The sequence below is a fragment of the Micrasema longulum genome, unplaced genomic scaffold (genome assembly GCF_059751315.1).
Source record: "Micrasema longulum isolate JH-2025_06_02 unplaced genomic scaffold, ASM5975131v1 h1tg000748l, whole genome shotgun sequence".
Classification (NCBI taxonomy): Eukaryota; Metazoa; Arthropoda; class Insecta; order Trichoptera; family Brachycentridae; genus Micrasema; species Micrasema longulum.
The window spans coordinates 346,999-370,980 of record NW_028277942.1 but is presented as its reverse complement, the minus strand read 5'-3'; the positions used below and the strand labels follow the sequence as shown (position 1 = coordinate 370,980).

At 34.0% G+C, this 23,982-nt stretch overlaps 2 protein-coding genes and 1 non-coding gene across 4 annotated transcripts in view; 2 read left to right on the top strand and 1 right to left on the bottom strand.

The window, feature by feature from the left end:
* Positions 1–423: 423 nt before the first annotated feature.
* Positions 424–4,992, top strand: RpL7 (ribosomal protein L7). The gene is made up of 5 exons (XM_088230368.1): positions 424–466; positions 830–973; positions 2,734–2,943; positions 3,252–3,395; positions 4,687–4,992. The coding sequence occupies exons 2-5, from the start codon at positions 839–841 to the stop codon at positions 4,975–4,977; spliced, it is 780 nt and encodes a 259-aa protein (XP_088086494.1). The 5' UTR covers positions 424–466; positions 830–838; the 3' UTR covers positions 4,978–4,992.
* Positions 1,044–1,130, top strand: LOC148279165 (small nucleolar RNA snR60/Z15/Z230/Z193/J17). The gene has a single exon (XR_015822967.1). It is a non-coding gene; the product is annotated as a small nucleolar RNA snR60/Z15/Z230/Z193/J17 (small nucleolar RNA).
* Positions 4,993–11,064: 6,072 nt separating the features above from the next.
* The window catches only part of LOC148279162 (ornithine decarboxylase 1-like), a 51,998-nt gene continuing 39,080 nt past the window's right edge, over positions 11,065–23,982 (bottom strand). For both annotated transcript variants that reach the window (XM_088230366.1, XM_088230365.1), the window contains exons 2-11: positions 22,914–23,075; positions 21,106–21,653; positions 18,976–19,093; positions 18,421–18,552; positions 17,499–17,622; positions 16,826–16,999; positions 15,983–16,117; positions 14,540–14,656; positions 12,664–12,878; positions 11,065–11,536 (exon numbers count right to left, since the gene is read on the bottom strand). In XM_088230366.1, the coding sequence (XP_088086492.1) occupies positions 11,404–11,536; positions 12,664–12,878; positions 14,540–14,656; positions 15,983–16,117; positions 16,826–16,999; positions 17,499–17,622; positions 18,421–18,552; positions 18,976–19,093; positions 21,106–21,286 (1,329 nt within the window). In that variant the 5' untranslated portion in view covers positions 21,287–21,653; positions 22,914–23,075 and the 3' untranslated portion in view covers positions 11,065–11,403. The remainder of the gene's footprint in view (positions 11,537–12,663; positions 12,879–14,539; positions 14,657–15,982; positions 16,118–16,825; positions 17,000–17,498; positions 17,623–18,420; positions 18,553–18,975; positions 19,094–21,105; positions 21,654–22,913; positions 23,076–23,982) is intronic.

The following is a 23,982-nucleotide window of genomic DNA, read 5'->3' as shown; positions in this document are numbered from 1 at the left end:
TAATAGAAATATTAATAATATCCTGCCTCCCTTATAATGTCTAAACTAGGTTTTTCTGAAAAGCTAGTTTTTAAAAAAATATTTTAATGAATTGCGTTTTTATTTTCTTATTATATTATTAACTAATTTAAGGCGTGTTTTATTATACTTATTGTAAAATATTTCCCTCGGCACAGGACACCTCAGTGTTGGAACATTATTATGTATTTTTTAAAAATACAAAATTGTAAAAGGATAAATGAATTAACGCGTCATTATGTACTAAATATAAAGAGTTTTTCAAGTTTCATTGTTTTACGATAAAGATTTTTTAGAAGATTTTAGAGAAAAATAAAATATATATTTGAAACAAGGTAGGTACTTAAAAATGTTTTTCTATATCGGTGCGAAACGCCGGAAGTGCCTTTTGCTAGCGGTTTCGTTCTTTTTAGTTGATAATACACGTGTCGCGAGGATTTACCCGCTGGTGAGTAAAAAAATATGTTTTCCGTGAAATATAAAGGCCCTTTCATTCCATAAATCTTATCGCTACTTGCACTTATGTCTACATAATGTTTTTAAGCGAGTTTCTGGCGAAATTATAGAGTATTAATAGGTTTTTTCGCCATTCAAACACCCGTGTGCCTGACTAATGCAGTTGTCAAATTACGCATTAATGTGACCGTTTTATTCTGAAATAATGTCGCTTATGTAAGGAGAGTGGTAAAAAATAATCAATCTATATGGCTCGCTATATTTTGTGCAGTTATTTGCGTATCAAAAGTAAACATGGCTCATAACCTGCAACTGTCAACCGTGTCGGCCATGTCTGACCGCATTGTTTTTTCAGCATGTAAAAATGGTCGCGACGACAGCCAAGGCTCCCGCAGCCAAAAAGAATGAAGTTAAGGATGGAAAGAAACTTCCCGCCGTTCCAGAATCAGTTCTGAAACATCGCAAAAGGAGAGAAACAAACCGCGCCAAGCTCGTGCAGGTTAGTTGGATTTGATCATCCCATAATATTATCGCGTTTGATAAACTTCTTGTAACAGTTAAATAATCTGTGTTTCAAAATGATGATAACATAGTTCAGCTGAATAATGCCTTGCTGACAACTTGACAATGTCTTTCGTCCCTATCTGATTGACACACAGAATGATCAGAAGATGTTAATCAATATTATATACATATATATATATCTAAATAATTTTTCAAAACCCATAACCCTAACCTGCATTCCATTGACAGTCAGTCAATACTCCTACTCTGTTTTTCCTGGCATTTGAATAATTGTGATGAGTACCGCTGGTAAAAAACATAATTTATATTGAAAAATAACTTTCTTTGTTTATTTACATCACATACGTAGGTAAATGAAATAAATATATATTTTTAATTTATTAAAAGCATCATCATCATTCCCTTTCCGCACCTAATGGTGCTTAGGGCACTGCATTGGTACACCAATCGCAGTGTATCTTGATCATTTTTGTTACTTGAAGGTAAGATGATCAGTCTTACGCTTCATGCTATGAAATATTCTAATGTAAAAACACCCTTCTACATATTTCATATCAACCATGTTGGGAATAGAACCCGAGACCTCTTGCATGGTAGGCAAACGCGCTGAACATAACCCATGAGGCCGACGCTAAAAATAATATTTTTTTTTAGATCTGTTAATCTGATAAAATACTTGCATAATAAAATGACTGTTATAATCTACATATAATAAATATACACTTTATTCCTGTATCGAAGATATAGTTAACACACTTTGGGCGGGAAAGGTATTGCGCCTGCGGATCGCTGGTGACGGGCGAAAATAAAGGTCCTGCGCAAATTTCTTATATTTATTTGAAATTGCTATATCTTCAAAAATAATAAAAACATTTCAATAAAAATTTCTACAACTCAGCATATCCAAGCTATAAAATTGCAAACCGAATATTATTTTTAATTCAACATCATTATGGTTCAATTTTTTAAGTAAAACTCGATTTCTATTTTATAACATTACATATTTTGTATTTTATTGTATATTTTGTATAAAAAAATAAGATTTGCATTGCTATTTGAAAATTATATAGACCTTAACAAAGAGATTGGTATAAAATATTTATATAAAAACATTGGATAATTCCTTTTTTTTGCCTTTAAAATGAGGCCGGCACAAAAGGTATTTCTACCCTTCCCGCCGTTAAGCATCAATCGACTGAACGGGTAGAAATACATTTCCCGCCTGAAGTGTGTTAATATTGCGTTGCCTCAACATGTAAAAAATAATGTATAACTTATCCAAGTATCGAATGTTATACTTTTGTACTTAACAAGTTGTGACACAAAATGTTAAAAAAATTAACTGCTCCTACGTAAAGTTAAAGAAAATAATATGCGTCATTGTTCTACAATCATGACGAATTACAATTATGGCTAATTGAAACGTGTTTTCTGAAATAAAAAATGTTGCAGTATTTGGATTGCAAACAGCATTACTTAATACTCCTGTGAATATGCTAAAATTGTTCTTTCAATTCCTTGTTAATTCAACCATAAACATTCTAAAAATCTGCTCGACTTCCAAAATTAATCATCTTGAAGGCATTATATAAAATAAAGAAATGTGGTTTGTACTTTTATGGGTTTGTCATCATTCGTTTATCGATCGTATCAAATTGTGAAAATACTGATATTATTAATAATCAAAATATAATACAATATCCCAACCCGTCTCATATTGTGAACATTTTGTAGCTTACAATCAAGAGGCGCACATCTGCGGCCAAGAAGCGCAAGGAGATCTTCAAGCGCGCCGAGAAGTACGTGAAGGAGTACAACCTCAAAGAGAGGGAGGAGATCCGGCTGCAGCGTCAGGCTCGCAGGAAGGGAAACTTCTATATCCCCTCTGAGGCTCGTCTCGCTTTAGTTGTCAGGATCCGAGGTATCAACCAACTGGCACCCAAGGTGAGCATCTTCTACCCTCTTCTTTACTTGGTTTGCATTTCACAGTATACAAACTAATATCTACACCTAAATTACTGAAGTAAATAGAGGCTTAGCGGTTTATTCATAGTAAACATAATATTACTTGTTTTACACGCATTGAACTTATAAACAAATTACATTTAAGTGTTTGGTAGTGGGTTTGTGAAAATTCTGTTCTAGACTAAACTCTTTTCTAATAAGAATTTATAAATATATAAAATTTATAAATATAATAAAAAACTATAAATTTTCACCGCATTTTAATTTGATGATTGACTTGCTATTAGGTTCGTAAAGTCCTCCAGCTGTTCAGACTGCGCCAGATCAACAATGCCGTGTTTGTCCGCCTCAACAAGGCCACCCTCAACATGCTCCGTATCTGCGAGCCCTACATCACCTGGGGTTACCCCAACCTGAAGACCGTCCGAGAGGTGAGACGTTGTTTCTATATATTCTATTAAATTGTCATTTGTCCCCCGATACGCCAAGTAAATTTCAGCATAGAAATCCGGATTACAAATTATTCAATTAGTAATTAATTCCAGATCTTTTGTACAAGGTGCCAGGTGGCAGTTAGTAAAGTTCCACTAAATAGATACCACACAATATTTTTTCTTTTTTAATTTAATATTATTATTCTTTAAAATTTGAATTCTAGAAATTAATTACAAGCTGGACCGAGTACAGAAATAATAGTGGAGTTGGTATTTGTGTCCGACTTCACAGCATTGATTAATAGTTTGTTTTCCAAATGAGAATACTGTGATTTTTTTTTAAAGAAATATTTGCGTCCTTACGATTGATTTACGCAAATGTTTCAATTTCGGGGGCCATTTTCAACGAGTTGTAAATAACTCACTATTAGAAATTGGGAATCAAGTTATGATAGAGCGGGGTTTCGAACTTCTGATCTGTGAGTCTGCATCCACTAGACACGGGACCACAACCCGGTAATAATTAACACACTTGTAGATAAGATTCAAGATTAGATTAAGTTCAAGAAATTCAGCATTTTTGGCTTAAAGTTTTTCCCAATATGTACATTCAATGGGGAGGTATTTTAAGTTTGATAAGAAAATAATAAAATTTGTTAATAGCTTGTGTCACAAAATTTCTTCCGTAATACCAAAAATATATGGTACAATAAAGTTTACTTTAAGAGAAATCGATTTATAATAATTTTTCGTACAGTTTTCATTCTGACTTTTAATGATCATTTAATTTAGTTAAATTTTCTGACAATAATTCCGAAATTCATACTATGGAGAAAATAGCCTTTCAAAGTTTTACAAAACTAAATAATTTAATCAACAGGGCAACAACTGGCTTTGTCAACTTTATTTTATTAATTTAATATACTTAAATTTTTGTGGCATTTGGTACTGGAAAATCTAATTTTGCCACTTGTGGTTATCAACAGGCGATATAGATAACGCACATTGAGTTTTTCTTGTCGATGTTTTGGATAGCATTGCAACGTTGACCATTAAGGTTTATATCGTCATCATCGTGTCCATTGGACGCTGCGATGCAATCTGAAATGTCATCAAAGAGTGTCCACTGAACGCTGCGATGCAATCTGAAATGTCATCAAAGAGTGCAAAATAACTGGCTGTGAAAATTCTAAGTAATTTAACGTTCTGTCCATATCTATGTAACCAGATGAATTGTATTGACTTCCAGAACGTAAACCATTTTTACCCATCATTAATGACTTTTTAGATCATCTACAAGCGTGGGTTCGCCAAGGTAAACAACCAGCGCATTCCCATCACCTCCAACACTATTGTAGAGAAGCAGCTGAGCCGCTCCAACATCATCTGTGTTGAGGATCTGGTGCACGAGATCTTCACGGTCGGTAGCCGTTTCAAGTACGCCACCAACTTCCTGTGGCCCTTCAAACTAAACACTCCCACCGGCGGCTGGAGGAAGAAGACCACCCACTACGTGGAGGGTGGAGACTTCGGCAACAGGGAGGACAAGATGAACAGGCTGGTCAGAAAGATGATCTAAACTTGGTTCTGTACATTATGTGATAAGGATAAAAATATAAAAAAAGTTGAAAATTTGACTTTTATTTTATTTTAACTGTGCAAACTTCTCAGGGTTCGAAAATAACATAGTATTAAAAATATCCAAATATTGGATTTATATGGCAATATTTATTTTGTATGAAATTTATTTATTCACAGTACTATATTTAATATATCTACTGATTCTTAAAGCAGAATGGTGAAAGTTGCACAATGCATAGTCACTTGAACCAACCAATAACAGTGACAGCCGTACTGATGCATAGACTTCCATGTTCCTTTCTTGAAGAGGTTCTCCATCTCCGTTGAAAATATTTGTAAAAAGTAACAATGAATAGATGTATAAATAATGTAGAAAAAGCTTTGTCAGGAGGATGACCCTACAGAAAGTGGCGTGATGGTAGTTTATACTTATTGCTAATACAAAACGAAAAATGTAGGAATCAATATGTCTTCTTCTAATTGGGTCATTAAGGTATTTTAATCTCTTGCACGCGGCACACATTGCCTCGTAAAAGGCGCTGACAGCCAGATGACCTTAAGTGACATTTAAACAGTTTTGGAAAAACTGCTTCCAAACATTTATAACTTGTTTCTGATATGCAATGGCTATGATTTCTACTTAACACAAATGAAAAGGAAATGTATTGTATAAACTGACCGCTCATACAAATTTTGTGGTTGTTTCTCTGGCATAATTTTTTTGTGAAATTTTAATTTACCCATACCTTTTTTTTAAAATAAAACATTTATATCTGAAGCACTTGACAAAAAAACTTGATTTTATTTAGCTCCATATGTTTCGAAGAAATATTTAGAAATCACTGTTAAAATAAAATAGGATAAGATTCATTCAGGACAGTTGGCAGAAAAAATAAGTTGTTTTATATTTATTATTTAAAAAAAAAAAAATAGTTTCCAGCTTTTAAAATGGAGCTTGAGTTATTTTTTTTTTAATCTAATGAGGAAGTTCAGTGGTTTTTTAAATTTTTTTTATTTGTTAATAGACTGTTAAACTGAGTCAAATTTTTTTTTTTTTAATTTTTATATATCGTTTTATCGGCGCTACGGTTTTTCAAAGTTTTGTATTTCTGAAATAACTCCGCGTGTAACGTCAGAGGTTCATTTCCGCTTATTCTCATTCAGTTCTTCCTATTCCATAGCTCTCAGATCATAGGTTGATTCACATGAACCAGTGACGTCATTTAAAGTAGTGCGTTTTTATCAAAATATTTTTTATTATTTTTTCTGTACATTTTCAAGAAAGTTTATTGTACAATTTAATGCTCTAATTTTTACCCCGCGTAAGAAAACATTTTTTGTATCAAATTTCCCGTAGGGCTGAAGTTCCTCATTACATACTCGGATTAAATTTATGTCAAATGGCTCTCAGCGCCTCATAAAATTTGTGAAACCAAACCATAGATAACACCGAGTGTGATGTGTTAAATTATTATTTGACTACCTAGACTTGTATAAGGACTACTAAATCTTTACATTCATTTAGAAATTCCCTAATAATAATAATAATAATAGGGGAAACAATATTGGTCGGATGTTTTGTAAAAAAAATAGAAGACTCGAATCGGTGTTTGATTGAAATATTGATATTTTTATAAAGAATATTGATCCAAATTTAAATATTCTTATTGAATTTTTTTTAAGGTTTTTTTAAAATGAGAAAGTTTAGCCATAAAGGAAACTGGATATAAAAAGTGTATTCCTACGCATGGTATAAATGAGAGCATTAAATTGTGCAGGGAAATTTCTCAAAAATGCATTTAAAAAACCTTTTAATAAAAACAAACTACTTTTCATGACGTCACCAACTCTTCCAAATCAACCAACGATAAGAGGAATTGTGATAAATTTCCAGACCGCGGTAAGTCAACTGATGAATCACCTGATCTTATCGAGAAGTGGAAGAGAACTTGAGACATCACACGCGAAGTAATTTCAAAAATACAAAACCTAAAAAAATCATAGCGCTGATAATACGATACATAAAAAAATGGCTTCGTTAAATATTCTATTCACAAATTTAAAAAAACCCTGAATTTTCTCATTGAAGTTTCACCGCAAGGTGCCCCCCATCCCAATGAATGCCAAAAATGTCTCGTGCGCATGATAAAACGGGGTATTAAAATAATCCGATAAGAGTAATACAATAATTTGCTTTAATAAATTTATTTTCATATACATATATATATATTTTGACATGCAACCAGCTAACAGTAAGGAAACTTAAATCTAAAATGGGACCACAACGGCCCCCGCTCAGCGACAACTGGCTGCCTCCTTACCTCTTCAGATACACAAGATGGTATATACCTCGCTAGCCACACCTTCCCCCGAAACTCACATCACATCAAATATCTCCTCATGGATATATTTCCCAGCAAGAAATTACCGACAAATTTTAAAGTTCAGACAATGATCTGATAAAATGTCCAAGTACGGTTGTTTGAAGAGTCACACATAAAATTATATTTCACCTCGCTGTTATCTTAAATTTTTCATCATTTATATAAATGTTAAATTTTAGTGGCATTATTTTTTAACAACTATGCATTTGTTGTTTGTCACAATTAAAAACTCTAGAATGGATTCTTAAGATGGTTAGAATCCAACTCGTCAATCCCTTTATGTACTGGATACGATCTGATGTGAGTTTTGGGTCAATGAATACATACTGAAACAGGATTTCAAACTTAAGTACAAAACAAGTTAAGTACCTTAAGGAATGAGCAAAATGAGTAACTACATTTTCACACGAAAATGTTTCCATTTTGCATAAGTACGTAACATTTTTAACTTCTATAATTGAAATTTTGTCTTGAATTCACCTATGTGAATTTATTCCATTGCATTAGTTCTGTAGTGTGACTTGGAAATGAATAAAAAGTTTTTCTCCAATCAATAAAACAATATTTTGTAAACATCACCATTAGAAAAAAAGTTGATGTGTTTGTGATATTTCAGACTTTGAAACGTGATTACAACAAAACTTAGACGAGGTTAAACTCCGATATCTGCTTAAATTAACAGAAATAGTACAGTATCTAGCGACTGTAGAGTTATCTTCTTCAAAAATAAGGAAATATCACTACAGAACCAAAGGGAAGATGCGGACCGAGCAAGGTGTGTGTCTGTTGCGAAGTTTGCTGGCTACACAATTTACATCTATTAACATCGATACAATATGTTTTGACAATTATCGCGTGGAATACATTTGCACATGTACTCTATAATAATGATTACATTGAGAATTCTAAAAATAATGGAAAAACAGGGTGACACCCAGAAATCTACCTTTAGAAAAAGGATTAGCAACGGCAGAAAGTCATGCGCAATAGTTGCTAACCATTTATTACATAAAAATGTAAAGTTTTATTATTAATTCAAATAAAATACAAACACCACTGAATAAGCTATTTAAACTCCTTTTTTCTAAACACTTGGAACGTAAAAAAGGCATCAAAAGTTTTAAAAATCTAATAGTTATTCAACTGTACGATAAAACACAAAAAAATAACAAAAATCAAACAAATGAAAATAAGCGGGTGAAGAGAAATGCTGCCACAAAACTGACACATCAAAGTTGCGAAAACTATTTAAAACAATTTCAAAGCGAAATCGCTGTGAATTAATCAAAACATATTTTGAAAAACAGCAAAAATAAAAAGTTTAATACATCAAAATATAATTTTCATAAATGCTTCATTGTTGAATCTCGGAACATGCATCCTGGAATGAAAATTAACATAAATAATATCAAGAAATATCAACAAAAAACATCAATATTATTAAAGAATATTGATTTTTCAATGCTTTTATGTGACAACAATAAGACATTTCTGAACATTTGAATTGTTCTTTTTTGAAAAATCCTGTATTGTGGAATTTAGATTGCATCCACTACTTATTTGTAAAAATACATAGTTAAAAAAGAAAAAAAAACAATTTTGTAGGCGTGCATATTCCGAAATGCAACCCAATCCGACAGACATAATCGAATGCCTAATTCAAGCCGGTCGTTTACATTAGAGCCACAGTAATAGAGTAAATCCACCAACGGCACGGTATATAGCTCAGGCGTATTTCTACATGGAATTAGGCTCGCTTTTCTTAGCCGTATTGTGCAACACGCATAACGGAAAACTTCCATTGATTCTGCTGTTACGAATCTGAATAAATTAGTGCTATTTGCACCTGTGGTGTTGGAGGATTTACTGTACAGCGAAAGTATTTTTTAAAATTCATGATTACAGAATAAACAAAATATGAATTCGACATGGCTAAAAGTACGATGGGTTTGCAGTTGCTTACATTTTCTCACTTATAAGCTTTCTCTAATAGTCAATACTGGAAGGAAATAGAATTGTACTTTCATTACAGATATGCTTCATTATGATCACTTTGGATTAAAGTTTTGTCAAATGATTTGTAAACACAAACCTGTAGAATAAATTTTCTTAGCTCGCTGAAATATAAGCTGCGTTTGTTGCGTAACAAATATAAAATAATTATTGTAATATATAATTTCCAATTTATAAGATTCAGTTGTTCAGAGCTAAGTTTTCCTTTAATTTCCAAAAGAATTTTAGATTTAAAAGCAAATAAAATAAGATTCTTAAATAATAAAGACATTCCCCCATACGTACAAATTTATTTAAAATTATATTTACTGAAACGAGATACTAAAACAGTATATTTGAATACACAATACTAACCCAGAGAATCGAAACAAGATTTTTAAAAATAAAAAGCCAAGAGTGTTATTCCAAAAGCTCTCGCAGCCATAGAAAACTTTTTTATCTTGTGTATTTTGTATGTAAATACGCGAGATAAAAGTGTACTCAATGGCCGCGAGATAAGTTCAGAATAGCACCGTAGGTGAATATTTAGCTCCTTAATATTGTTTTTTTAATGATATAATATTTCTTGAATGACAGTTAAGTACTAAAGTATGGTTAAACAACTATTTCAGTAAAAAATTTAGTCTCACAAGAATTTAGTTAAAAAATAATATTCCGATCTTCACCGCCGGGGTAAAGCGCTGAAGTATCAAGATATTGTGAAAAGATTACCAAAACCATTATGATACATTTGTAACACCGACAGATTTGCGATACATCTGCATTCTTAGAATTTCACACGGGTGGGTCTTTTGAATTTTGATGTTCTGAGTTTGGATTTTAATGGCATAGATGACACATGATAGCATTTTATCAAATAGTTAAATTGAATATTGTTTACGTTGCACACAGGTATACCGTTGCAGTGTGAAATGCAGATAATATGGAGAAAATTAATTTATTAATTAAGTTATACATGTTTTCACTGAGGTAACTTTACTTGTAATATTTTAAACTTCTAATTTATTTGATTCTTATTTAACACATCTTCATTCTATAGATGATAAACAGATATGCTTTCTTTACCAACATTTAATCAATTTAAAAAATAATCTAAATCAAACCTTTTGGCAAATTGATGGCAAAAAACATGTTAAGATCGTATTTTTTAATTGGTTAAATATCTATAGAAAAAGTACAACATGGTCAAATAAGATCACACTGTCATAACCCAACCGTCCTAAGTATAAACACAGCATGTCTTTAAAAATTTTTTTACTTCAGTATTGTTAATTTTAGGAAAACAATTTACGTTTTTTTTATTGTGTTGAGTATTGAATGAATAAGGTTCAATGAATTGACAACTTATTGCATTGAGTACGAAATGAAATTGCATAAAAAATTTGACAATGGGACATTTCACCTATACAGATATTTATGACTATAGAAGCATTAACATCATGTCTGGGGTCTCGATTACAAAGATATCTTAAGAGATATATCAACATTGGCCAATACAGGGCAGTCAAATTTTCTATACAAAAACTAAAATATGTGTATAAAACTTTGGTTCATACAAATATTGTCATTTTCATGTGGAAAATTCAAGCATATCACACTTGCAACCTTCAGTAACTCTCTATAAGTCTCTTTGTAAAGTTTAGCATGAAATATACAATGAAAAGGTTGTACATAAGTTTTGATGTTAATTTTATTTTTATAAATAACCGTTGAGATTATACTTATAACAGACATTGTCATTTGAAAAAAGTCATGCTATAACAGTGATTATACTTAGGTCAGCCGACATTTTTCAACAATAAAGAGAAACAGGTATACCTGTAGGAGCTTTAAGACATTGCAAATTAGTCTCAATATCTTTGGTAATTGGTAGATTGAAAATACTGGTGGCCTTTGACATTCATACAATGAAGTATGAAAGTGAAAGGCTGCCTGTACCGATAATCCCAGGATTATCTATCTCGTTTTAAGTCGGAAGTGTTTGTTCAATCTCTGGGCCGGCAGCGGAAAAGCAGGGTGTGGGGACGTCAGATGAGCGCCACGGGGATGCAGTGGGCGGCTGGGGGCCCGGTGCAGGGCGGGGCACATTCCCCGCTCGCGCCCTCCGTGCCTCCGATGAAGTGGTCTTCGGTGAACGGAGACAGCTCCTTCAAGAAGCTCCTGAAGAAAAAATACGATTCAAATCTAGGCCTCATTTATTTTCATTCATAATATTTTGAGTATGTACAAATTTTGTAGGCGAATTGTCGTCTTGATGGTGAAATGAACAGCGCCACAATATCACAGTTTTTAGAAAAATCACTTTAAATATGATTAGTTAGCGGATTTTTTTTTCTGTCGTAGTATTAACATTTGACGACATGACGTTCGACGGTCCCTATACATACTTGCATACTGCTTTTGCGAGGTATTTGAATTGCATTTCAATATACAAACATTGGGCGATTCTACGGTATCTGATAGCTTCTTCAAAAATAGGGAAATATAACTTTTTTTTTCATTTTTAAAGTAATAAGGGTCTATGAAATACTGTATAGCAAAAAAAAATATATTTTGCAGTAGCATAAAAAATATTTTTAAATTTGTAATGTTGAATTCCCGCAAAAAAAGATTGGCCACTTTGGCCTTGCCCCTAATACCTAACGATTAATGTTTATTTTCAACATTGTTCCTGGCCGTTCATATTTTTTTAGAACATTGTCTTAAATATTAACGTCACAACTATCAATGCCACATGTCGCGTTTTTCCAGTGAAATAGTTTTTTGTAATTTTTTTTTCAAAGTTATATATGAAAACATTTCTCCACAATATCCATATTGAAAATACAATTAATTATTCTAAATCCATTTCATATATTTTTATCAGTAATCGTAGTATGTGATATTTCCCTATTGAATTTGATTCTGTGATTGCATACACCTTGCTATCAAAGAAATCAAGACTGGGATACTTCTTGGCAGACCTAAGTATTCTAGGCAAGGCGGAGTGAAAACCATAATCAATTCAAAGCATGCAAAAGTTAATTTTGTCTTAGGGTTCTTGAAGGGATATTAAATTTCATAGATCACAGTAATTCAAACGCATCAAAGAGCATGTTGAGTTGGGGACCCTTTTTTAAGACAGTTTAATGTATCAATTTTACACCAAGAATTTCACACCTAAGATGTTGATGTGTGTATCACACATACATTGTATGTGTGATACAAGATTATGATGTGTGTTACACAACATAATATTTTATATTTCTGTGTGCATCTAAAGTCATAAGGGTCGAGTGATGACTCACCACAGGTCCCTGGGGAGGTAGGCAGTGACACGCGGCACGGGGAAGCCGTTGAAGGGGCTGGCTACGGGCAGCGTGTAGGCGCCCATGTCGCGGAACACGAGCCAGTCTCCCACCTCCAGCGCGGGTAGCGTCACGCTAGGCAGGATCTGGTCCAGGCTGTCGCAAGTGGGGCCCCACACGCTGCTGCCCACCGCGCCCACGCCGCCTGACGCGCCCTGCCAACAACAAGGTAACGATTTACAAACAACTCGACGAGTGAATGATTATTAAAATCCGCAATCTGCACCAACTGGAAATAAACTGAACTATAAAGATTTAATGCACACTGGTCTCTCATTTTACATGGTGGATACATTTCGCATAGTTAGTTTATCAACTCAGGATATCAAAAACATGGGATTGCAAAGCATTGCAATATTTCAAAGCCGTATTGTGATGTCTGGCATCTGAAGCATATTTTTCGGACTTCTGTTTGGAGAGCGTTCCATGCCATATGGCAAGCCACAGCAAATAGGCATTCCCCGAATTTAGGGAGCCGATTGAGTACAGGCATAATAACTTTACGTATCGCTGTAGATGTAGCTGATCTAAGCATCGGACATCTGTCAGCTGAAATGCATAGTATTTTTAGATATTACGGAGCGGATTTATGCAGTGACTTATGCATAAATTAGATAGAAATACTACTGAACTCATACGCCAGGTGTGTTCAGAAAATAACCGGAATTTTCAAATTTCCCAGGTAAATCATAAGAACGCAAATATTTATTTTTAAAAAATAAAAAAAATCTGAACACACCTCGTACAATACTATAATTATTTCACATGTAGATTACTGCTCTAAAGTATAATTTTCAGCCAATGACGGTAGTACTTTAAAACACAGCCATGAAAATAGTGCTAAAGAAAAGTAGGTATAATAAAATAGAAAAAATGCAAGAACTCAATTGGATAGCAATAAAAAAGAGACTGATATAATATAATATGCTTGTTTTTACAATAAAATTTTTAAACAATCGAATGCCCAAATACTTCATTAATAAGTCTTTAATACAAATTTTCGTAAGTATATTACAAGAAATAAGGATGGAATAAGGCTTGTAAATGTATGAAGAGACGCTTGAATGTATGAAGAATGGAAAGAGTTTAAATGAATTAAAAAATAAATGTTTTGTTTACTGTTAATAGATATGTAAGTAAAGTAAGTGTAAGTATTAGTTTATACTATATAATATAAGCTTACTTAAGAAATTTATTTTTTTTAAATAAAAAAAAGCCAACAGAGTTAGTATTCCACCCTCTGCGGTGTGCGTAGTTCTCAAGGTAGTGGAGTGATATGACTAAACTCGGAGATTTCAAAAATAATTCTCACTGTGGCGTTCAATACAGGCTGAGGGCAAGTCATTTTATTCATTGGTAGACCTCCGTAGATACCATTACAATAATCAACTGTAGACACTACAAAAGCATTAATTAATTGACGGGCAGCTGATTCCGGCAAATTTTTGCAGATGCATAATATGATCTATATTTATTTGCGTGTATATACTTTTTTTTTTTTTATTTGAAAATTTATTCATTAACCCTTACAGATTATTACATTCATTTTACAAAAATAATATATAATCTGTTGTTGACAATAATATTTTTTACATCTTTTAAAAAGTTTGTCAGAGTTTTTTGTTTAGTTTTGTCTGGTAGTTTATTGTATAATTTCAGTCCCTGATTTATTAGTCTCGACTGCCCTTGTCTCGTTTTGGAAGGTTGTATATGATAATTTTCTGATATTCTCGTATTGTGTTCATGTTCACAATAATTTTTTTCAAGTATTTTTTTTATGTATCGATGCAGATTCTCGCAGTAAGGAGTGAGTTACCTTCAGGGGAGTGCAGCTGACCACCTGGTGATCGTACAGGACGCAGTTGAAGGAGCCGTACACGCCGTCGTTGACAAAGTACATGGCGTGGGTGACGGATCCATTGTCATCGTACAGCTGAGGAAGAAGATATGGAGAGGTTAATAATTATGATTCAAAATGACAATTAAACTGCTTGGTTTGCATACAATTTTAGCGAAGATAGAGAACCTTTTAAAAAGGGAACAAAAAATTCCAGACAATGCTTAAATATGACCGTTTGAGGCGTACAAATAAACTCCCACTGAAAATTATTTTAAAATTTTTAAACTTCTTGGTGCTGATAAAGGTTTCAGCTCTTTTACTTCACCAAAGTCAACAGATGGAAGAGTTGAGGAAATGGGTGTTTAAACATAGGTAGAATGGTGAATGTTACACAGTGTGTAAAGTGGCCATTTAAACCTGCCTTCCATATTGAATCAACTGTTCCGCAAGTGTATAGCTTATGTTGGGTTTTTGTTCTTTCATTGTGTGTTTTGTAATATAAATAATATAGATGTACATAAATTAATTATAAACATAAATATGTAATGTTTAAAACTGTCCGAACATTTTGTTAATTATCTCTGTTTATTAAGTTAGTCTCTTTGTTTATTCTCAAATGTAAAAATATTTAAAAAAAAAAGTATATTGTTAAGTGTCCTCGGCACGGGTAACCCCAGTGAGGTCACATTATTTTTATTATTAATTATAGTTTGTAAGACGAAATATGAATAAATAAATATATAAGCAAATATTCCTTTCTCAAAATGTTTTCCCTCTCTGTTGCAACCAATTTAGATAAGATAGAGAAATTTATGATATTTTTTATACTCTTTAGTATTTTTTTATTTTCTTTTATTTGGGAAATCATAGTAAACAAACAGATATAATGTATAAACTCAGAACTAATAACAGATTTCCATATAGTATACAAAGTTAGTAAAGAAAATATATTACATATCATATAAATACATATAATTTAAACATATAAAAAAATTTATTTTCATGTACTCGTAAATATTTTTCAATAATCAAAGAATTTTATAAATATATTTTTTTTATATGTATCTATGGTCTTGTCCCATAAAATTGGTCTATTAACTAGTGTGATTAAAAGCTCCGTATCAGCACAAGAAAAATGTCTATGTGACGAATTGTCAACACTCCTATAGGATAGTGTGGCCGCGGAAAGCATTCATACTTGCCCATAGAACACTGTCAATGGACAAAGGTCTGGTGCAAAAAACAGATGCACATTTGTTGGCAAAAGCGGTCGTTTACAATGGGCCTTAAGCTGCTTAACATCAGGGCAACCCAACACGCAAATCATCCGTCATTCTTCTTCATAGAAGAAAGAAATGATGATCGGTAATAAAGTAGATATTTGATGTTGCGGGAGATAAGTTAAGCAAAGATACGAACCAGCCTCTTAGCGAAGACACTGACGGCCAGAGTGAAGGCGGAGGCAACGAAGTAGCGTCCCGGTTCGGCGATGATTCGAACCCCGCACCCGACTGGGAAGTGCTCTTCCAGCGACATGTTCACAACTTCAGCAATCTGCAACAAAGGGATAAGTAAGGTTGTAAGACCCGTCCGGAAACCAACGCCCACTGCGCCAGACCCACCAGCGTGCTCCTACTACTGAGGACACTGCAGAAGGTAATTGTGCATTTCCTAGACAGCAAAATAATGAAAAAATCAAAATACTAATTACGAGCACAGATGTAAGGGAAATAGAAGAAGACCTCAATTCCAGTGGTGTAGTCCTAAATATAAAAGTACAGGAACGCATCGCCACCCCGCCGCCAACCCATGTTCCTGACCAGAGCCGAAGCGCCGCTCTGCTCAGATAAAAAAGTGCCAGAGCGCACCGGAGTGCCGCTCCGGTGCGCTCCGGCCCGTCTATACGGCTGCTCAATTCCCCACACAGAAGTAAACAGAACAATCCCCCTTTTCACACTCAGTCGTACATAGGGAGCATTTGTAAACCAGATGCAGGGTATTTTGATAAACTGTTACACGTAAATAAGGTGATCAGTCTTATGCTTGAGGTACCAACCAAGGCACAGTGAAATATTGCATACACCATAACTATAGCACCCTTAGGTACAATCAGTAGTTCAGTAGAGTTCGGTTCAAAGATGAAGTAGTTCAATTCAGTTATCGCCATTACTCTCGCACTTCACTTCATTCAACATGTAATAAGCACTCAACTAAGCATTTCGACGTGAGAAACCTTCATTACGGAAATGTGAAGACATTTACCTCCTGAATGCTGGTCCCCGAGTCTCCGGGGAAGCCGCCGCCGATGTCCAGCAGATCCATGTGGTGGCCGAGGGACCGGGCGAGGGAGAACAGGCCGGCAGCCAGCGCGATGGCTCGGCTGAACACTTCCGGCTCCCGGCAACCGGACCCCACATGGAAGGACACTCCCACCACCTGAAAGGATAGGGTAATGGTAATAATCGGAGCCTTTGTTTATTTATCACTGAGATACCAGAATAATTCAAACTTCTATAATTTTTTTTGTAAAGTCAATTAAAAAAATAATGTAAATGGGGGCTAGATTTCTTACCGTTCATGCGCTCTGTAGCTGTAAGACGTGTTGTAATCTAGCTCCTATCAAAATATTCTAAATCTATTATAATTGGAAACAAGGAACTAGAATCTTAGCAGTTCATTAGCTTCTTAGCTGCAGACTAGGAATATTTATTGTACAGCCCTCTTGAGGTGATTTTCATAAAATTGGCGCTTTATGAATTATTTAAATATATAAATGAATGTTGACATGTGCATTGCATGTATATTACTTGCTATTTCTATTTTTCTCAAATCGTTCAATATTTCAATAAATCAATATTTGTTATACCTATGATGATGTTAGTATAGGAATTAAGTGTATTTATTTTACATCAGTGGTTACATGGTCGATACTCACATTTAGTCCGAGGATGCGAGCTTGCTTCAGTAGGCGAGGTGCCTCCAACTCCGGGTCACACCCAAACTTGAAGCCCAGAGGACACTGGGCTATCTTAGCATCACAACGAATGCGAAGCACCAACCTGAGGGAAATTATTAAAGTAAATTAGCGACAGTTTTAAAGTTAACTAAATATAAAAATTAATTTTTTAAAATTATAAAATTACAATTAATATCTGACGCGAACTTTCTCAAGTAAACTTGAATTTATATTATAATAACGAGTATATTTACATTTCTTTTTTGAAATATTTTCTGTTATCTGTTAACTTAATTTTATGGGAAGCCTATTAAACAGGGTCGGCCTCGTGGTGTAGGGGTTAGCGTGTTTGGCTACCATGCAGAGGTTTCGAGTCATGCAGAGGACCGATTCCTGACATGATTTCCATGAAATATTTATTAAAAAAGGTGTTTTTACACTAGAATATTTCATAATCCCTGCGTAAGACTTCATGTAACAAAAATGATCAAGGTACACTGCGATTGGTGTACAGATGCAGTGCCCTATGCACCATTAGGCGTAGAAAGGGAATGATGATGATGTTATTAACAGGTTGGCAGAGAAATAATCCTTGCACCTTGACCAAATGTTATGTATTGCAGGCAATAACTACATTACCCTCGGACATCGGTAGTCGCTTTTATCTCGTGAACAATACAATACAATATGTTGTTTACACATTGTATTGTATTGTTTTAGCAACAGTGCTTTATTAATTTGGTTCTTTTATTGTTTACTTTTTATCATGAATACTCGCTAATATACTTACTACTCTGCTAATGTATATTTTTTATTTAAATCGTTGTCATATACTCTCTCTATAAATTATCCACAATAATAATAATCCGCAACATACCCGAAATACATTACAGGATCTTACCTAGCCTTCGGATAGTTCTGCTTGATCTTCAGCAGCTCGAACTCACTGTCGAAGGTCATGGTCTGGACTCCGGTTGCGAGGGCGTGACGGAGATGGGAAGCTGGCTTGGCCGGGTTGGCGAATATGATCCGACTGAAAGACCAAAATACACTATGAAATATAAACTAAACAAATATAAAAAAGGTAACGCTAGTGAATTGAATGCCATGCCACTCTGTCTTACTCTCCATTCACACAATTTACTAAAGTATTAGTTGGATTTGATCATGCCATGTCTTTCTGCATCCATCAAAATTCACATCATAAATATTTTTAGTCTTCTTTCACAATCATTCTCTAAAATTTCAGGACAAAATTTCAAAAATAAACTTCATCATGACTCACCATGAGTGTAAAACTAAAGTAAGTGCAAATTTCTTATTTTTGATGTTTAAATGCAAAACAATCACATTTGTCACAAGTGTAAAAAGGAAGTAAGGTTAAATTAAAACATTAAAAAATGTGGCAGAAAAAAACAAAAGAATTGTCATGTGGTAAAATTGACAAAGCACTCACTCAGGACTGACTCCAAGGCCGAGGACCTGGTTGATTTCCGCTTTAGAGGCGCAGTCAAAGCCGGCTCCGAGGGACGCTAATACTTCCAGCACAATCTGCATGTCGTTACATTTCACAGCTGTAATCAAATATTTGTCATTACTTTCCAAGTCCTTACTCGTAGATATAATCAAACCCAAGACAGACAATTATAGATCTAATATTCTTTATTTGAAAAAATATTTGGTATTCTGAAGGAAGTTGCTTTCTTTTTTTGTTTTTAAATAACTTATAAGCCCACAATTTTTTTTAAATGATGACTAAGATTTTTTAATCCCCACATTCATTTTTAATTATTTATAAAAAAACATATTTATTACCAGGGAATCTATTAAAATTAGAGCATTTGAACATGAACATGATGTGTCCTCTGGTCAGCTTAGTCTTAAGGGCCGTTTACACATAGACAATACAATATTGTTTTGTTCCAGGACTCGACCAGTGCCTACTTGTAAAAAGTTATTTGTTGGCCAAAAAATTGTTCCTAGATATTTCCACCAAGATAGAAGGGTAGGCTATATCCGATGATAACCTCCACCACCCCGCACGGCCGCCTGCAAATAGGACCTTGTGACAATAGCGATTTGCTCGACGTGAACATGTCGCTTCCGCACATTTTTTCTGCCAAAAATAGAGGCAGAAGAAATTCCATTTTAATATTTAATTCATTCTTTAACGATTCCAATACATCTTGGTATAAAATAAATAGTATATTTCGTGAACTCGCTCGTAATAAACGTGTGAACTGCGGACGAATTTTTGTATTGTCCTAGCGTTCTGTCCCGCTCGGTCGAGGCTGTTCACTGAGCTAGGACAAGACAATATTGTCATATCTATTGTATTGTCCACATGTAAACGGCTTTTTAGTATCTTTTTTAGTTTGCCTCTTAAGACATCAAATTTCCCTCATAGCTGTTTTAAGAAATCTGTTGATTTTTGATGTGTACCTGTTGGTGAAGCAAGAAAACATAGAAATTCCATTTAGTAGTCACACTAGAAAATTCTGTCACATTGACATAAGGTTATTAAACATTCAAAAGCACTGTACGTTTATTTAAAATATGCTTATTTGATATTATTTTAGAAAAAAATTCATTATACCTAATTGAATGTTTCTATTGTTATTACATTTTTAAAAAAAACATTTAAAAAAAAAACAATTTCGGGCAGTACTCTGCCTCATTGTGACTATATAATATTATGAACTTATGTCTCAAAAACTGTAAATTAAAGGTAGTAATGTGAATAAATACATATACATTCAATTTAAAATATCATGTATATTTTATTTTTTATTTTTTTATTTATTCATATTTTTCGCTTACAAACTATAATTAATAATAAAAATAATGTGACCTCACTGGGGTTTCCCGTGCCGAGGACACTTAACAATTTAGTTTTTTTTTATTACATTTGAGAATAAACAAAGAAGACTCACTTAAAAAACAAACATAATTAACAAATATTCAGACAGTTTTAAAAACACACAATGAAAACAACAAAAAACTAACATAAGCCATACAGTTATGGAGCAGTTGATTCAGCATTGGTATGGGCGAATGAGACAATCCATTTTACTTCTACCTAGCTCCACTATCCATTTTTTTATAGCCTTTTTAAACATTTTCTCATTACTAATTGCTTTAATAGATGGTGGAAGTAGGTTATAGATTTTAATTGAATAATACTCAAAATCCCTTTGTCTGAAAGTGGTATTAGTTTGTATTTGTTTAAGTTGTTTATGTTTTGAGGATCTAGTGATTATATTATTTGTATGTGATGTATTGTGGGGGTTATGTCTTTCATTTGAGTAAGAGTAGTTTTTGAATCTATAAGTGAGTATTGTTTTAGCGTATAATTGTTTTGGTGTCATAAGTTGTGATTTATGGAATATTTCTTCAGTAGATGTCTGTATCGGGACTCGGAGTATTATTTTAATGATGGATTTTTGTGCAACCAATACACTATTTAAAACTGTGTCACTCGCACCACCCCAAATTTATACTCTGGGTAAGAGTATCGTTCGAAATGTTCCCAGGCAGGTTTTAATTAAAATAGCAGTGAATATTTGTAATCCATGTTTGAACAAACCATAGTGCGGTTCCACTCGCGGCATCTTCTGCTTCCAGTTCCTAAACTTTTCCACAATGTCGCCGATGTCCAGGATGTAGAAGGCCTCCTCCTGCTGCTTCTCAGCCGCCTTCTCCCGCAGCGCTCCCCAGGAGCTCCAGCCCTCGCCCACCACTCGGACGCGTTCCTCGAGTTTCACCATTTTTCCGGTAAGATCACTGACGCTAACAGACGTTAATCACAAGGCGCGATATTTAGACTCGCGCAAAAGAATGAACAAGGAATGTTAGAAAGATAAGTGATAGACGAGAGACAAAGGAATGCGATAAACAGCGTTCTAAATTAAAAGCACATAATATTACCGCAGTTTAATTTTGAATTTGAGTCAGTATGGAATGAACTGATTATTTTTGGGTTTTCACAAAAGTAACTTGAATGGAATAAGTCCAAAGTTTTTTTAATTCTATTATTACAGCGATTGATGTGTCAAATAAATTGTAAACTGTTAACAGGTGTAGCTTGTGTAGCTGATGGGCAAACCCTTAGCAACACTTGTCCACAGAGGTAAACTGGAAGAAAAAAGAAAAACCAAATTAGTGTTATGAATATAAACTCGGAAGTAGTTTTAGGGGTAGAATCTGATCTTGTATGAAAAAGTAAATCTACATTGGATTCTGTTGGAGAGGGTTCAGAAAAAAAGAGATATCTCCTACAGTTTGCAACATGGAAGGGATGGGTTCACAGTGACCCATTTTTTCAGGCATATAAGGGGTTGTATCAAGAACTTGGTCATTTTGGAGAGTATAAATTTTTTAATTCCGGGTGGATATCTCCGACAGCGTCTGCACAGACTGTTTGACCTCCCGGCTTCCAATACCAACCTGCCACTGTTCATGCCGATTGGAAAAACAGTCAGGCAGATGAACTTGAATACTTTGGAGATGGACATCTTTCACATCAGTGAAACTATATTTAAGATACAAATAAATGCTCTTGCTATTGAACAGTATTATGCCTGAATATCAAGCTATTGCTCCAGGGTTTCTGTTCTGGCCTGGTATTTATTTTTATTCATTTATTTATTCATTTTTTCCACATAATGAATAATGATGATAATAAAAATGATTTAACCTCACTGGGGTTCCGCGCCGAGGACACTCAACAATATACTTTTTTTTAAATACATTTATTTAGAAAAAAAATTATCTTTAATTTATCTTAAAAATTAAATTTATAAAAAGCAATTTATCGCCTTAAGGGTCAGATATTAAAAACACACTTCTCCTCATTCCAACAGAAACAATTTTACTGACGCTTGAACGGTTGATTCTATAAGGATAGTTAGGTTACTATACTTGGCAATTAAATTGTAAACATTATTATATTTTTCATACAGAAAACTTCATTTTAATTTGTAGATAAATTTTAACTTCTCATCAGAATACGTATCAAGGTACCAGTCCAGGGACTATGAAATATTCTAGTGTGAAAACACCCTTTTAAATAAACATTTCATATTAACCGTGTCGGGAATCGAACCCGAGACCTCTTGCATGGTAGGCAAACGCGCTGACCATTACACCACGAGGCCGACAAAAAGAAGCTCTAAGTGCATTAAAACCACTGCAAAGTAATTAAATTTTCACTGGAATTAAATCGTACTTTGTGAATATTTCGAAACGCTAGAGTCACCTGACTCCATACAAATGTATATTGGAGTTTTGACACACGGCGGCCCGAAATAATTCTAACGATATATTTGTCAGTTCGGAGCAATGCTATGAGCTGGACGTACGTCGGTTTGCGCTATGATTGTTGTGTGTACTCACGAGGCAGCCTGTCCGCAGGTGGCGAGCGGGACGCGGGGGCGGGGGCGGGTGTGGCGGGACTCAGCGCAACCAGGGCGGGTCCACGTTTAGGGATCGCCGCCAGCAGCCGCCGCGTAGCGGGGCCCGCAGACCAAGCGAGCCGAGCTCACCCGATAAGCCTCCCTGCAAACAAAACAATATATTTGTTAGTCATCATTATCATCACCATGTGCGCTCCCTAGTTAGAGCATATAGTCATCTCCTAGTTGGCAATCCATCACCGCATAATTCAAATCGGACCACTTTAGAGGAGAGAGATCATAACTTTGAATGACCTAAACAGTAAAAAAAAAACACAATTTTACATCATCTCAAACTGATAAACAACCGACAAAATTAATTAAAAATGTGTTATTATTTTACAATATATGTATGTTGATTCAAATTATTAGTTTTTATATAGTTTAATTTTACTGAAATATGTTTAAGCTTATTTTGCAAGGATGACGGGAATAGAAAATAAAACAGCCAGAAGCTAGTCATCAAATAAATAAAAAACTAATTTTTCTACGTAACGCTGATTACCGACGTATACAAAAACAAATTATACATACACAGGGGCCCCAAAATTTAAAAAATAAACTCGCCGCTTTTGAATTTCGGTAGGTACGAGAGTAAAAAATATTTCAATTCATGCATATTTTAATGTACACTGGGCCTGAAAGGGTTAATAAATTTCACGCGACTATTTTCTTAAATATAACGTAAAAATTTATGTTGCAATAAATGTTTGTTTCTTACTTTTTCGCTTCATATTTTTTTTGACTTGTTTTTTTAATAATTGCCGCAATTTTATATTGGAAACCGTGGAATAATCAAAACAAAAATAATAACACTTTGTTAATAATCACTTATTATCCACAATAATAAGTGGTTAAAAACGATGTTTTTTTATTTGAATTATTTAATGAATAACCACAAAGTTAGAATTTTGAAAAAAAAATTAATTACTATTAGAACATATTGGAAATAAAAAATAATAACGTCACTTTAACTCCATGAGGCCAAGAGCCCTGTGCAATACAATATT